The sequence below is a fragment of the Lissotriton vulgaris genome, chromosome 1_2, assembly GCF_964263255.1.
Source record: "Lissotriton vulgaris chromosome 1_2, aLisVul1.2, whole genome shotgun sequence".
In the NCBI taxonomy this organism is placed as follows: Eukaryota; Metazoa; Chordata; class Amphibia; order Caudata; family Salamandridae; genus Lissotriton; species Lissotriton vulgaris.
In genome coordinates, this window is record NC_141686.1 from 30,477,353 (window position 1) to 30,492,863 (window position 15,511).

General features: G+C 45.3%; 1 protein-coding gene across 4 annotated transcripts in view; it reads right to left on the reverse strand.

The window, feature by feature from the left end:
* DNM1L (dynamin 1L) overlaps positions 1-15,511 on the reverse strand; it is an 829,340-nt gene that overhangs the window by 355,614 nt on the left and 458,215 nt on the right. For all 4 annotated transcript variants that reach the window (XM_086952767.1, XM_086952765.1, XM_086952764.1 and 1 more), the window contains 2 exons: positions 3,987-4,193; positions 1,113-1,233 (listed from right to left, as the gene is read on the reverse strand). In XM_086952767.1, the coding sequence (XP_086808893.1) occupies positions 1,113-1,233; positions 3,987-4,193 (328 nt within the window). The remainder of the gene's footprint in view (positions 1-1,112; positions 1,234-3,986; positions 4,194-15,511) is intronic.

The following is a 15,511-nucleotide window of genomic DNA, read 5'->3' on the forward strand; positions in this document are numbered from 1 at the left end:
TTTACAGACTTGAAGGTTAGTTTCCAGACGCTTAAAAGTCTTTTCATCTATGGCAGTCGTAGGGCTAGAACCAGGGAAAGTTTGTTTTCGCTATGAATGGGTGGCCTCCAATTTCACTGGTCACTAAAGATTTGTTTAATGGAAGAAGAACTGGTTTTCCGATATTGAAAATTAAAGTATTTGTGGTGAACTTTCTAATTCCAATTCCATCAGTCGGTAGACCAGTTCAGTGAAAATTAACTTACTAACGTAAGCTTTGCTCTTATTTTGGTGCACTATGCATTGCTCAATAGCTATACCTTACATTTACACCGGTGGAGGAGTGTAGAGTGGGCATAGGTAAGCTGCCCTTCCTCCAGCAGAAGTTGTGCAGAACCATCTTTGCCTCTTGTGCTCCTCTTAACTGCAAGCAATGAGTTGGGTCACATTTGATAAAACTGCTTGTAGTCGATCAGATGACTATTGCAAAGTATAAGAATTTAGCGTGATGTACTGGTTTTTGGATCAAAACTGTATATTCTTTGGATTATATGCTACTTGTAGTTACATTTTTTTATTATTAATGTTGTTCTCATTATCATAAATGCTGCCACAGAAATTTCAAAACACGGGTATCAGAGTAATGTTCAGGAAGGAAGTAGTATAACTTTGTTACAGCTAAGCTGATGGCTGTTTTCTTCTTGATTGATTGCAGTAAAAGTGCTAAGCATTTAGCAAATTGAAAGGATCCATGAGCTTCAAATAACCTATGACAAAAATACCATTTAAAATACCAATACACCCTTAAATAGGATAGTAGTTACAAAAGTACTGAAACTGAAAAAGTGCAAATTAGCAAGGAATACTGTATGGTTAGTAAAACTTGACTTTTGCTTAAATACAACCTTAACAAGCATCAAGTGAAGATTTCATTGTTCAAAATTCCAGAAGACATTAAAATAGTCTGTTTCTGAATTATGCCAGGAGAATTAAAGCTTTCATTATGTACATGCAAGCACTTCGATTCTAAATTATAATGTTCATTTGTTTTAGAATCGGTCATAAGTAATTCAAATGCCGCCCAGCAACACAACCAACAGCTGAACAGAAAGCAATCACCATTTCATACTCACTGTGGCATTTCTGATAGCAGTGAGAACATCAATAGTGGTAAGTCCACCCAAAGGGTCGACAGACTCCAATGTTCGGCCAAAGGTCTCATGGAAAATATAGCAGATTCGAGCTCCGCCACATCTGCAAAGTGCAAAACAATTCATTTCCTTTTACCCTTTCAGTACTATCAGCTTTGCAATATTGAAGGGAGTAATAATACAGTGAGGATAAAAGGCATCACATGATGGTAGGGGAAAGCATACAAGAGGGGGCTACAAGCAAAGGCTGATTGGCAGGGGTATACCGGGGAGGGCGGACTACAGATCAAGCAGCAGGGGAAGACTTGAAAATTAATGAAGAGCTAGCTACTACCCTTCAAATATTAGGTACAAGAGTCCGTAATCCACTTTCCAAATTCCTGCTAATTTTACCCAAGAACTTTAATCTACTTCTACAATCATGAATTGATTCATCAAGTATGTTGGACAGAACCCACTATAGATGAAAATACAAGATATATATTCATAACAGACAATCTCCAATGCCAAATCAATGGCACAGCAAGGACCGTAAGCTTTCAACGCAGATTGCTATGGCGTATCAATCACTTTATTCCTGAGAATAATCAGAAGCCCCTCATTCACACCCTTGTTCGCTCTGTAACTGATTATAATAACTCACTAATGAAAGGAATACCAGGAAGCTATCCAGCCCCCTCATTCCTCCCCTCCTCCCCTCAACTGAAAGAGTATTATATGTGACAGCGTGGTTTGTCCCCGAATGCAAAAAATTTGACCAAATACCTTCAGTGCTTTTTATTGCTTCAGTAGCTTCCCACTGAAGCTACAGTACAACACAAAATGGCATATAATCACTCACAAAGCACTGCACTGAGTTACACCCCCATATCTAGTAGAAAAGCCAAAAGAAATTCTCTGGTGGCTAGTGCTATTGTGCAACTCAAGACTTCCTTTTCCACAGGCCACCAGCCTTCAAAAAACAGAGAACTATGCCTCATTCGCTATCTGGGAGTGCATTCAAACTTTGGAACTCACTTCTGCTGACTGTGTACAACTTCCTGTCCTGCAAAGTTTCTAAATGGACTGAAAGTCCTTCTGTTTCTAAGGTATTTTCCAGGAGTGGCTTAAGCTATCATAGTTTACAATTTTCTACTGTGAATATTTAAATCATATGCACAGACCTTTTGTCCCTTCCTCCTTCTGGACCAGATACTCTCTGCTTTGCCTATACCTAAAACATGTCTTCTCTCTACCTTGTATTCCCTCCTTGGAGTCTCCTCTATCTGCCTGCTATAAATTTGCATAGAAAGACCTTTAGCCACAGATGCATCCCTGTCCCTAATTTAGTTACATAGCACTACATTTTTCTTTCTTTCTCGTCTTGCAGTACTATTGCGGCGTACTGTTACATGTTCTTGATCTGGAAGAAATTAAACTATGGATGTTTGTATACATTTTTGTCAGATTACCTTCATAACTTCGTCTTACTGCGTATCTTAATAAACATGTCCTACGATGGTAATGTATTGTATATGTAAAATGCTCCAACTCACTTTGGCCAGGCATGCACTATTTAAAACTGCATGGATATAAATACCTAGTTATATATTATGTAATCAATGTGCAAGGCTGGATATAAGAGCTGGTCTACATGTCTGGGATTGGACAATTGTAGTAGTTCCTTGGCTATTGGGTTTGTGCTGGAGACTACAAAGAATTATGTTTAGATTAACTCTGTTTTCACTTTTAAAATAACATTTTGGTTCACATGAATTTCAGTTACTTAGCAGTGAAGGAACAAACCCAATATTCAGGAGAACCTGGGTATCAACATAAAAACAAGAACAATGGTTCATTCAGATACCACTTCAGTTAGCAACTATGCTGGTTACAATCATGTGACACAGGTTCATTCAACCCCAAGTGTCAACGTAGTAGCTAAATGTACCTGAAGGAACCACTGTTCTTGTCTTGATGTATTTCAATTAAGCATGTTCGTATCACTTCAATTTTAATAAATGATTTTATACTACCGCTACAAAAGGTCTTGCAGAAGAGGTACGTTCAGCACCGAGCATTGTTTCTATGTCAAAATCTTTCATATTTATTTAAATACATCTTTAATATGCAGCACCAGGTGACCTACATGCAAAATATCCTACTTAAAATACATCAAGATCTAGATTCACTGTGCCCCCACCTTCCTCCAGTGCTGAATTTGAAAAAGGAGCGCTGGTGCCCAAAGCAGTGCCTAGAAGTGCCTGCTGGGGCTATGAAACTTCAATGTACTGAATACCAAGGCTGTATAGTCCTGAACCAACGTCAGCGCTCTACCACTACCAGACACTTCCTACCCTTTTATCTCACTCTTGCAGGTTCCTTTTTCCCTTAGTGATGGTTTTGTTCTTCTTTCTCTTCTTCCTTTTTCCCCTTTGTGTGTTATTCCCTCTCTTGCTCTCGGGATATGTCTGGTAAGGAAAATAAGTGCCGGTCCTCATAAATGAATGCCTGTGGCCTCCACTGGCAACCACCGGATCAAATTAAGCACTGCCTTCCTCCTACCTTGAGATAACCAACAGTTCATGAGAGGTAACAAAATGAGATAGCAGCTGAAACCTTTCAAAATAACCTTAACAGATTACATGCAAAGCAAAGATGTATTCTTGGTGTGCCCTCGGGGTACTAATGCTTATCATTTAATAGACACCCATTTCCATCTGAGTGCAGTCTACCACCTGGCCAAATCCTCTCAAACTGTCACACGTTCTTGGAGGGAAGGCACATAATCAGAAATAAATCAAAGCCATCCATAAAACATGGGGGAAGACGGCAGGATCAAAGCAGACCTATAAAAGCAATTAGAGCAATGCTTACAGCTCTGAAGTTTCAATATATTTTGCAGTCCCTTCAATTGTGTTGCAATATTCAGTTGCAAATTTGGTGATCAGCTGCAGTAAGGTTGAACTCTGGTCTTCCACGGGCTCCCCATAGCTGTTCAGCAGAGTCTGGTATTGAGCAGCTAAAACATTTATTCTAGTCTTTAACTCAGGTAAGCAATCCCGGATATGATGCATTAATAACCTAGAGAGGAAAAGTGCACAAGTTATAAAATGAAATGAAGAAAAACACTCGACCAGTTGAATTGTCTGTAAAATGGGAGAAACACTCAAACATTTTAATTGTGAGCACCTAAAAACAAACATGAAATTGAAAATAGATGCAATACCTTTAACAAGAGCAGAAAGCTTATGTCAAGGAACAAACTCAAGAAAAAATAAAATGTTTCTTGTATGGATTGAAGAATTATTTAGAAAAGCATAACTAACTTTTGGATTTACATCCAATAAAAGCACACTGATCTACAAAGTATAGTATTACCAATATATATTTTATGGAGTGCTTTCACGTTGGGTAAGAGCAGCTACTCGAATTTTTTCCTTTTTTAATTTCTGCATTTTTTCATTTTCAGAAATAATATCACCGAAACAGAAGAGAAGTACAACACAGCAATCAACCTAATACTGAAAGTGAGCATTTTTTGTCAGATACTCTGAAGCATAGCAATAGGAAATAAAACACCTTATGATTGCTTGTTAGCAAACAGTAAATAATGCCCATCCCTTATCTATAACGAGTACCAGAGTTCAGGGTTGTGTACTAGCAGTAAGCTATTATCCAAACTTTTTTTAACAGGTGTAACTTCAAGTTTGCTTGTTGGTATGTAGCAGATTTTATTTGTAGAGTTCCTAAGTTCCTTGACATATGTGTACTCCAAGGTCGTAAGCGTAGAACAATGTGAGACATGAGAGGAAGAGAGTGAGACAATGACTAAGAGACAGGCAAAGACTACAAAAAAGGTAGATAAAGACAAGGAAAGAACTTGGCTGATATAAAGTCACATCTCCGTTTATAAAGCAGAGAAGAGGAGGGATAAGGCACTGTTAGGTGGAGATAATAGGGAACAGATTGTGAATAGATCTTTTTCTGGTTCAGAAATTGCTTCCTGTCTAATGGGGGTGGCATCTATAGCGGTTTAGACTTTTGTATCTACCCATTCGGAGAATTTCAAGATAGTTTGCTTTTTTTTGATCATGCTTGAACACTCTAAGGAGGTAGTATTTGCACCTCGTCTGTAACATAGCTAAGCTCATCATGCATGGATCAAGATTTTTCTTTTTTTAATGACATAGTATTTTAGCCCCTAGCACAATCAGTACATCAAGAAGATGTAAGGGCCAGATGTACGAGCAGTTAGAAGTTCAGTAATCAGTCGCCAACTGGTTTTGACTGCTAAAAAAAAGTTTTTTCTAGAGTATGAAAGTGTATTTTTTGCTTTTTTTGTGGAACAACATAATACAGAATCGCTAATTTGGGACTCCAAATACGGAAGCACTAATGCGAGTTTCCTAACGGCAATTTAGATTTTCTATGTATGAAGCATTCACAAATTGTGACTTGTCGCAGAATGTGCATGTTGTATGTTCAATTTACCACTAAAAGCAATCAGATGGTAATCAGGTGCAACCTATACAAATAGTCCCAAAATGAATCGGGCCTTTCGCAATGGCTGCTTTGAATGCGTTTTAGGGGAAGATGAGAATTTTGGCTCGTCTGTAGAGTAGAGGACGACACACAACAGGATTTTTAGGATTAGGATAATAGTTTTAATAAACAGGGGAGATCAATAACAAATCTAGACTTAGTAATCACATTATATTAGATAGTATTGCTGATCCGAAACCACTACTATAAAGACAGAAGTAATAAAATCCTACTAATTGTCCAAGAACTCTGTTCCCTACACCTGATGTAAAGTCCTTAAAGACTGTAGAGACTCAATTTTCTCTATTTTTGCATAATCATGAACATGGTTGCGTTAGACGCAGAGGTCTGTTCTTATCAGTCTAAGAAACTGTGAAAGTGTCAAATCATGCAAACAAATACATCGATAGACACCTGACGGGCATACTTTGGGATTGCTAATCTTAAACCATCAATTACATTCTGGAATAGCCTCCGGTTCTCCTTAATGGGAAAGATCGCCCTAAATAAGATGATGGTACTGCCTTGGTTCCTTTATGCATTGCAGGAACAATGTACAAGTTACCTTGGAGTGTCTTTCAGGGCAAACACCTGGTGCACTTATTGTGGGATGGGAAAAGGTGAAGCGTGGAGCTTTCCACACAGAGGTTAAATCGAGACAGAAGTGGCTTGGAAATACCAGACCTTGAAATGTATCATCTTGCATCTCACTTAAACATGTCTGCCTAAGAGTCCAAACGGGGGAAAACCCTAAAGAGGAGGGGAAGAGGTGGGGGGCAGTCTAATGGGTCCTACTACTGCAGGGTAACCGCACACCTGGAACAATGCCACACGTACAGAGACTGGTGTGCAGGCTCTGGGAGCTGGCAGAGTGGGTAGTGAACAGCAGAGCATCATATGCACCGGAGCTGGAGATTTGGAAAATCCAGCCTTTTTTTGGCAGACTGAATGATGCATGGACATGGCCTGCCAGCGGAACGGGGCGGGTGTCTCACCTTGGGGGACTTATAGCCATTGGGCTGATTTATCAGGGGACGACCGACAGCTTTGGGATGGGCATAGGTAAATTCCTTCATTATTTCAAACAAAAGCCAGTTGCACCACCAAACAGAAAAACAAAGTCACACAGCAAATTATCAGATCCGTGTCCATAACAGTTTTCTTCAAGTTCTTCTTTTATTCAAAATTGTATTAAAAACCAGTCATATTGAAAAAGAACAGCCAACGCGTTTCGTCCAGACAGGTGAACTTCTTCTGGGCTGTAAATTTAACAAATATATATATATATATATATATAAATATAAAACTACAAAACTGCTCAGACAAGAACATTTACACAATTAAAATATACTGCACATTACAAACATTAAGACAGGACGACTATATACATACATTTTATCACATTAAATAATCACATAAACAATAAGCCACCGAAACATAACGTCTAACAAACATATTTTGTTTTACCAAGACTATACATACTTACATTTATAACTGAAAAACATAATTCTGTAATATTGTAAAAGAAGGTAGAGGGAAATTGTAAGATAAAGAGAGGAATAGAAAAGAAAACAAGTTACTTACCTGTAACTTTAGTTCCCCAGTATAGGTAACTTTCATAGATTCCCACGCTTTGTATCATTCCCCGTCGTCGGCATGGGAGTCTCGGTAACAAAAACACCATAGCTGTAGGTACAAAAGACAATGGAAAAAGGGCTAGGCCTCATTTCCTTTTGTAGCATATCACCCTCTTTGTGTAAAAGAGACCAAACTTTGGCCCCAACCAATCAGAAGTGCCTCACCACTTAGAACCTTCCTGAAGGAACCTCAGAGCCTCAGACTTTCGTAGCCGTTGTGTACTTAGACACCATATCTGTTGTAGGCTGAGCTTTCCCCGGGGAGGTGGGTGGGCGCATGGGAATCTATGAAAGTTACCAATACTGGGGAACTAAAGTTACATGTAAGTAACTTGTTTTCTTACCCCAGTATTGGAACTTTCATAGATTCCCATGCTTTGTATCAGAGTAGTATCAGTTGGCAAGATAATCACATTTTGCATTGTAAATAATAGCAGTCGACAACATAACATTAGATACAAAATGTGAAAAAATGGAAGGTGGGAAGAAAGGAAAGCTCGCCATTAGTGGAAGAGGTTCCTCAGGACAGCCTGTCCTACTGCTGCATCATCCTGTTGCAGAGATTCCAAGCAGTAATGCTTGGTAAAGGTGTGGACGCTGCTCCAGGTAGCAGCTCTGCAGATATCCTTAATTTGCACCCCCGCGAAGAGGGCTGTTGAAGAAGCCACAGATCTTGTGGAATGCGCTCGTATCTTTCCAGTCAGAGGTTTACCAGCAGCCTTGTGACAATGTAATATAGCGCTTGTGATCCACCTTGAAACACCCTGTCTGGATAGTGGAAGGCCTTTACTCGGTCCCCCGAAGGCCACAAACAGTTGAGAAGATTTTCGAAAATCTTTAGTACGTTGCAAATAAAATTTTAAGCATCGCTGCACATCCAACGAATGCAACGCTTTTTCCGCTGGCGTGGAAGGCTGAGGGAAGAATGTTTTCAGAATGACCGGTTCATTCAAGTGGAAATCCGAGGGAACCTTTGGCATGAACCTAGGGTTAGTCCTCATGATGACAGTGTTCCTCTTGAATTGAAGGAAAGGCTCTTGGATGGTCAAAGCCTGTAATTCTCCTACACGCCGAGCCGACGTGAGAGCAAGGAGAAGAGCCAATTTCCACGAAAGATATTTGATGTCAGAACGATGGACTGGTTCAAATGGACCCTTCATAAGTTGAGAAAGGACCAGATTCAAATGCCATGTTGGAGGAGGCGGTCTCACCGGTGGGTAGACCCTGAACAGGCCCTTAAGAAATTGCTTGATTATTCTGGAAGACCATAATGAAGGCCCAGAGTCTGTCCTTCTGAATCGTGACAAAGCAGCCAAATGGACCTTAATTGATGAATGGGCTAGACCAGATTTGGCCAAAGACAGCAGGTAAGGTAGGATCTGATGAGGCTTGGAATTGAATGGATCAATGTTTTGCTTTCGACACCAACAACAGAATCTTTTCCACTTAAGGCGGTAAGTTTTGTTAGTTGAAGGAGCCCTTGCTTGGGACAGAACTTCCCTAACCTTCCTTGACAATGGCAGGTTCATAAATTCTCGCTGTTCAGGAGCCATGCAGTCAGGTGTAACGACTGAGGGTCTGGATGCAAAATCTGTCCTTCGGACATCGTGAGAAGATCCGTCAGAATCCTTAGAGGCAAGGGGGGAGCTATCGACAACAGATGGAGCTCCGTGAACCAGAACTGCCTCGGCCAAGCCGGGGCTATCAGGATCATCCTGCATGGTTCCACCTTGAGTTTCTTGATTAGTCGTGGTATCAGAGGAATGGGAGGAAAAGCGTAGACAAATGTCTTCGACCAGGCTATCGAAAGGGCATTTCCCAGTGAATCTTGATGGGGAAGCCTGCTTGCGTAAGACCGGCATTTCTTGTTGGTCGGAGTGGCAAAAAGGTCGATGTCCGGCCTTCCCCACCGGCTGAAGACTTGTTCCAAGACTTCCTGATTCAACTCCCATTCGTGGCTGACCGAGGATGACCTGCTCAGTCTGTCGGCGTTTTCGTTTAGGACGCCAGGCAAGTGTTCTGCCATCAGAGACATCTTGTGTTGGAGCGCCCATTCCCAGACCTGCTGGGCTTCTCGTGACAATGGGTGCGATCTGGTCCCTCCTTCCTTGTTCACATAGTGCATGGCCGTGGTGTTGTCCGTCCTGATAAGCACTTGTGAACCTTCCAGGGCGAGGAAGAAACGCTTGCAGAGCCAGTCGTATCGCCCTGAGTTCCAACAGGTTGATGTGGAGGCGTTTTTCCTGGGGTGACCACTGACATGTAGGTCCTGCAGCACTGCTCCCCAACCCTCCAATGACGCGTCCGTCGTTATCACTTGTGGAGACGGGTCGCTTGCGAAGGATAGGCCTTGGGACAAGTTGTTTTGATTTGTCCACCATAAGGCCGCGTCCTTAATCTCCGGAGTGATAGCCACTCTGTCGTCGAAAGAACCGTGGACTTGCTTCCATTGATTGTCCAGTTGTTCCTGCAAGGGACGCATCCTCAGTCTGCAATGGGGGATTAGTGGAATACACGATGATATTACTCCCAGCAGAGACTTGTAGCGGCGTACTGAAAGAGACTTTCTTGTTTGCAAGTCTTGGGCCATGGTTTGTAATTTCTGCCTCCTTTCCGGAGTAGGAAAAGCTCGTGAAAGCTTCGAATCCAAGATGGCTCCCAGAAACCGAGCTCTTCTGGACGGGATCTGGCAAGATTTCTCGTTGTTTAGAGTGAGACCCAGGTTCTGAAATAAATTGGTACATGCTTGAACCGCCTGTAGCGCTGTTTTTCTGGACGGAGCTTTCAGTAACCAGTCGTCCAGATAGGGGAAGACCTGAAACTTGTGTTTCCGCAGGAAAGCTGCTACTGGCGCCAGCACCTTTGTGAATATTCTTGGGGCTGAGCGGAGTCCAAAGGGTAAAACCCTGAATTGGTAATGGCTCTTGGCTACTGTGAATCGCAGAAACCTTCTGTGCGCTGGGTGAATCGGAACGTGGAAATAGGCATCCTCGAGATCGAGTGTGGCCATGTAATCCCCCGGGCTGATCAGCTTCAAGATGTCCTGGAGGGACACCATCCGGAAGGACAGAGAAATGAGATAGGTGTTTAGCCCCCTGAGGTCTAAAATGGGGCGCCACTTGTCGAGCGTCTTCTTCACCAGGAAGAACCTGGAATAAAATCCTTGACCTCTTTGGTTTGATGGAACTGTCAAGTCAAGTCAAGTCATGGAATTTGTATAGCGCACTACATACCCATAGGGTTTCAAGGCGCTTAGGAAGGGGAGGGGGATTACTTGTCAAATATCCATGTTTTAAGTTGCTTTCTGAATGCTAGGTGGTTCTGGGTAAGGCGAAGGTAAGCGGGGAGTGAGTTCCATGTTTTAGCAGCCAGGTATGAAAAGGATCTGCCTCCCATGGTGGTCTTGTTGATGCGAGGTACAGTGGCGAGGGCTTGGCTGGAAGAACGTAGTTGGCGGGAGGGGGTGTAGAAGGACAGTCGTGAGTTGAGGCAATCTGGTCCGATGTCGTAGAGTGATTTGTGTGCGTGGGTAAGCAGACGGAAAGTAATCCTCTTATTGACGGGTAGCCAGTGGAGGTCTTTAAGGTGACCAGAGATGTGTTCGTTGCGTGGGATGTCTAATATGAGCCTGGCTGAGGCGTTTTGGATTCGTTGGAGTTTCTTCTGGATTTTTGCGGTGGTACCTGCGTAGAGGGTGTTTCCGTAGTCCAGTCGGCTCGTGACCAGAGCGTGGGTGACTGTTTTCCTTGTTTCGGAGGGGATCCAGCGAAATGTTTTCCTGAGCATGCGAAGAATGTTGAAGCAGGAAGAGGAAACGGCGTTGACTTGTCTGTTCATTGAGAGTGAAGAGTCCAGGATGACCCCTAGGTTCCGTGCGTGGTCTGTCGGGATGGGTGCTTTTCCCAGGGCTTCTGGCCACCAGGAGTCGTCCCATGCAGAGGGGGATGTACCTAAGATGAGGACTTCTGTTTTGTCCGAGTTCAGTTTCAGACGGCTTTGTTTCATCCATTCGGCAACTTCTTTCATTCCTTCGTGTAGGTTAGTTTTGGCGGTGCTGGGGTCATTGGTGAGGGAAAGGATCAGTTGAGTGTCGTCCGCGTAAGAGATGATGTTGAGGTTGTGTTGGCGTGCGATGGCCGCGAGGGGGCTCATGTATACGTTGAAGAGGGTGGGACTGAGCGAGGATCTTTGTGGTACGCCGCAGATGACTTCAGAGGCCTCTGACTTGAATGGAGGAAGGCGGACTCTCTGGGTTCTTCCAGTGAGGAACGAGGTGATCCATTCAAGTGCTTTTCCTTGGATTCCGATGTTATTGAGGCGTTGTAAAAGGGTGCTGTGGCAGACTGTGTCGAAAGCTGCAGAGAGGTCAAGGAGGATGAGGGCGACTGTGTCTCCATTGTCCAGTAGAGTTCGAATGTCGTCTGTTGCTGCGATGAGGGCGGTCTCAGTGCTGTGTTTTGCTCGGAAGCCAGATTGAGAGGAGTCGAGGGATTTGTTGGCTTCGAGGAAGGCGGCGAGCTGGTTGTTGACAGCTTTCTCGATGACTTTGGCCGGGAATGGAAGGAGCGAGATGGGGCGGTAATTTTTGAGTTCGGTGGGGTCTGCTGTTGGTTTTTTCAGAAGGGCGGTGAGTTCAGCGTGTTTCCAGTCTTCCGGGAAGGTGGCGGAGTTGAGGGAACAGTTGATGACGTCTCGGAGGTGCGGTGCTATGACGGAGTCTGCTTTGTTGAAGATGTGGTGTCGGCATGGGTCTGTGGGGGATCCTGAGTGGATGGAATTCATCAGGCGGATGGTGTCCTCAGTGGAGATTGGGTTCCAGTCGTTAAGGGTGTTCACGGGGGGGAGATGATCAGCAGATGGTGGGGTGGGTTGGTTTCCGGGTTGGTTGTCAAAGCTGTTGTGGATGTCTGCAATCTTGTTGTGGAAAAATGAGGCTAGGGAGTCGCAGAGGATTTGAGAGGGGGTGATGTCGTTGGAGTTGGCCGAGGGATTGGAAAATTCCTTGACGATGTTGAAAAGTTCCTTGCTGTTGTGGGCGTTGTTGTCAAGTCGATCCTTGAATGCTGTTTTCTTGGCTTTTCGGATCAGTTGGTGGTGAGTGCGGGTGGCGCATTTGAAGGCGTCCTTGGTGCTGGTGGTTGGGTCTTTTTTCCAGGCCTTTTCAAGGGAGCGGCAGAGTTTCTTGGACTTCTTGAGATCATCGTTGAACCATGAGGCCTTCTTGCTGCCAGGTTTGCTTTGACGTTTTTTCAGTGGTGCTAAGGTGTCGGCGGTGTTGGATAACCATAGGGTGAGGTTGGCGGCGGCTTCGTTGGTGTTAGAAGAGAGGGCTGGGGAGTTTCGAAGGAGCGATGCGGAGATTTGGTCCGTGGTGATTTTGTTCCAGTTTCTTTGCAGGGTAAGTTGGAGGTGGATGTTGGGTTTTGGTTTGTTGTAGGTGAGGTGAACGCAGCTGTGGTCAGTCCAGAGGAGGTCCGTGGTGTGGCTGAAGGAGACATGGTTGCAGGAGGTGAAGATTGGGTCGAGTGTGTGACCTGCGATGTGGGTGGGGGAAGTGACTAGTTGTTTAAGTCCGAGGTTGGCGAGGTTGTCCACGAGGGTGGCGGTGTTGCGGTCGTTGATCTTTTCAAGGTGAAAGTTGAGGTCTCCCAGAAGGATGTAATCTTTGGAAGGGAGCGCGTGTGGAGTGATGAAGTCCGTGATGTCTTCACTGAATTTAGCTCGGGGTCCTGGTGGTCTGTAGAGGAGGGTGCCTCTGAGTGTGGTCTTGGGGTCGATGTGTATTTGGAAGTGGAGGTGTTCGGAGTTGGCGAGGTTGGCGTCAGAGCTGGTTGAGATGCGGATTGATTTCTTATGGACGATAGCGATCCCTCCTCCTGTGTGGCTGGTACGGTCTTTGCGAGTGATCTTATAGTCTTCAGGGATGGCAATGGTGATGTCAGGTGCGGAGGAAGCGTTCATCCATGTTTCCGTAAGGAAGGCGATGTCCTGAGAAATGGTGTCTAGTAGATTCCATAGTTCAATGGCGTGCCTGTGGACTGATCGGGTGTTGAGAAGGATGCATTGTAGGTGGTCGGGGTCGGGGATCTGTGATGTGGTCGTGGCGGAGATGTTGACGGTGCCGCTGAATTTGCAGGAGTAGCAAGAGAAAGGTCCATGGGTGTGTCCAGGAGCGGCTTGGACGCAGTTGGGGGCGCGACGGGGGTCAAGGGCTAGGAGGGTGGTGGCATCGTAAGTAATGCGGGAGGGGTGGGCATTACGAGGACCAGGGGGACTGGCGCTGGGCGCGGGCTTGGCGCGGACGGGCGTAGACGGGCTTACCTTTGGCGCACCTTCGGCGTGTACGTAGCGCGTGGACGCTGCGCGTGGAGGCATTGGCCATAAATGGATGGTGGAGGGGGCGGAGCGTGGGAGGGTCAGCAGCTGGGAGGCGGTAGCGGGGAGGAGGGGCAGGGAAAACAACAACAGCAAACAAGATGGAGGTCAGAGGGGAGGCGAGGCAGGGGCAGTAGGTCGCCTGGGACAGCGAAAATCAATACAATAATACACGTTGCTGCCAGGTGGGCAAATACAGCTAAATGCAGTGCAGGGCGGGCGACGCTACAAACACATGCGTTGTGAGCTATGAGATTTAAAAAAAAAAAACACAGCGCAAATTGGTCAAATGCAGGCGATACCGCTAATTAACAGAATGCAGGCGATACCGCTAATTAACAGAATGCAGGCGATACCGTGATGTTATTCAGCAGTGTGAAGATCCTCAGGAAGACAGCAGCAGTACTGGGAGAGGAGCAAGAAGGGAGCAACCTTTTCGGAGCATCTGTTGAACTTCGAGCCGAAGGAGACGCTGGTGTTTTGAAGGAGTGGCTGCCGGGGGCTTGGGTGGCGGAACTTGTGTGAACTCTAAGGTATGCCCTTTCCGAATGATGTTGAGCACCCAACGGTCCGATGTTATCTTGGACCAGTTGTGAAGGTATTTGTTGACCCTGCCTCCAACTGATGACTTCCTGAAGGAGGGTCCAGTAGGAAGAGCCAGGAGGCCGCTATTGGCGCTTGGACGAATCTCGTCCTCGTGCCCCCTGCTTTCCTTTACCGTAAGGCCTGGAGTAGTTGGAAGACTGGCCCTGCCGCTGCTGGTAAGGCTGACTGTGTTGCTGGGAACCGGATCCTGTGTTGGAATAGCGTTGCTGTTGGAAGGATCCTCTGTAAGTACCACCCCTGCCTCTGGATCCCTTGAAAGGAGACTTTCTGTACTGAAGTGTTCCTAAAGACCTAGCGGTCTCTGTGTCCTTTTTAATATCTTGCAGGGTGTCGTCAATGAGTTTGCCGAACAACGCTTCCCCATCAAAGGGGAGATCCAATACTTTATTCTGGATCTCGGGCCGGAACCAGGTAGCTTTAAGCCACCCTTGGCGACGGAGTACTGCCGCTCTAGCCAGTGAACGGAATGCAGTAGTTGCAATATCCATTGCACAATCGATGATTTCCATCGACGTCGCCTCACCCTCTTGTAAAATCTTCTTTGCCTCAGACGTAGATTCAGGAGGCAGCTGGTCAAGGTACGGGGCGACATCGCACCAGAGTTGACGGTCGTACCTACCCAGGATCGCTAAGGCATTAGCCGCTCGCACCAGCAAACTTGCCATCGATGAGAATCTTTTTCCCACGTTATCCAACCTCCGCCCTTCCTTGTCCGGAGGAGTTGTCAGTGGTGCCGAAGGGTTGCGCGATTTCCTCTGCGCTGCCTGCGAGATCACAGAGTCTGGTCTTGGATGACCTGTCAAGGCCGCAGGGGCATCATCGGTTGCCTTGTACTTCTTATCGAGACGCGGTAGCACCGGGACCACCGTCGCCGGGTGTGTCACTGCCTTTATGCCCTCTTTTCATAGGTGATCCACGATAGGAATGGACCTGGCAGTCTTCCGAAAGGGTTCCTTAAAATCATATAAGAAACAATCTGTGGTAACCTTTGGCATTGGCAATTTAAATCTTGCCGCAGCTCTCTCCATCAGCTGATGGAAGCCCTCAATATCCGCTGGCGGGGAGTCCGCCGGGTCCGAATTTGGCGATGCGGGATTGTCAATAACATATTCATCATATTCCGTGTCGGGATTAGAGACATGATCCGACTGCTGGTCCTCATCCGAGGATTCATCAACATCATGAGTCCCTGGCAATCCAGAGGAATCCTGTTGGAAGGACGCTTGATGTTGTGGAGAA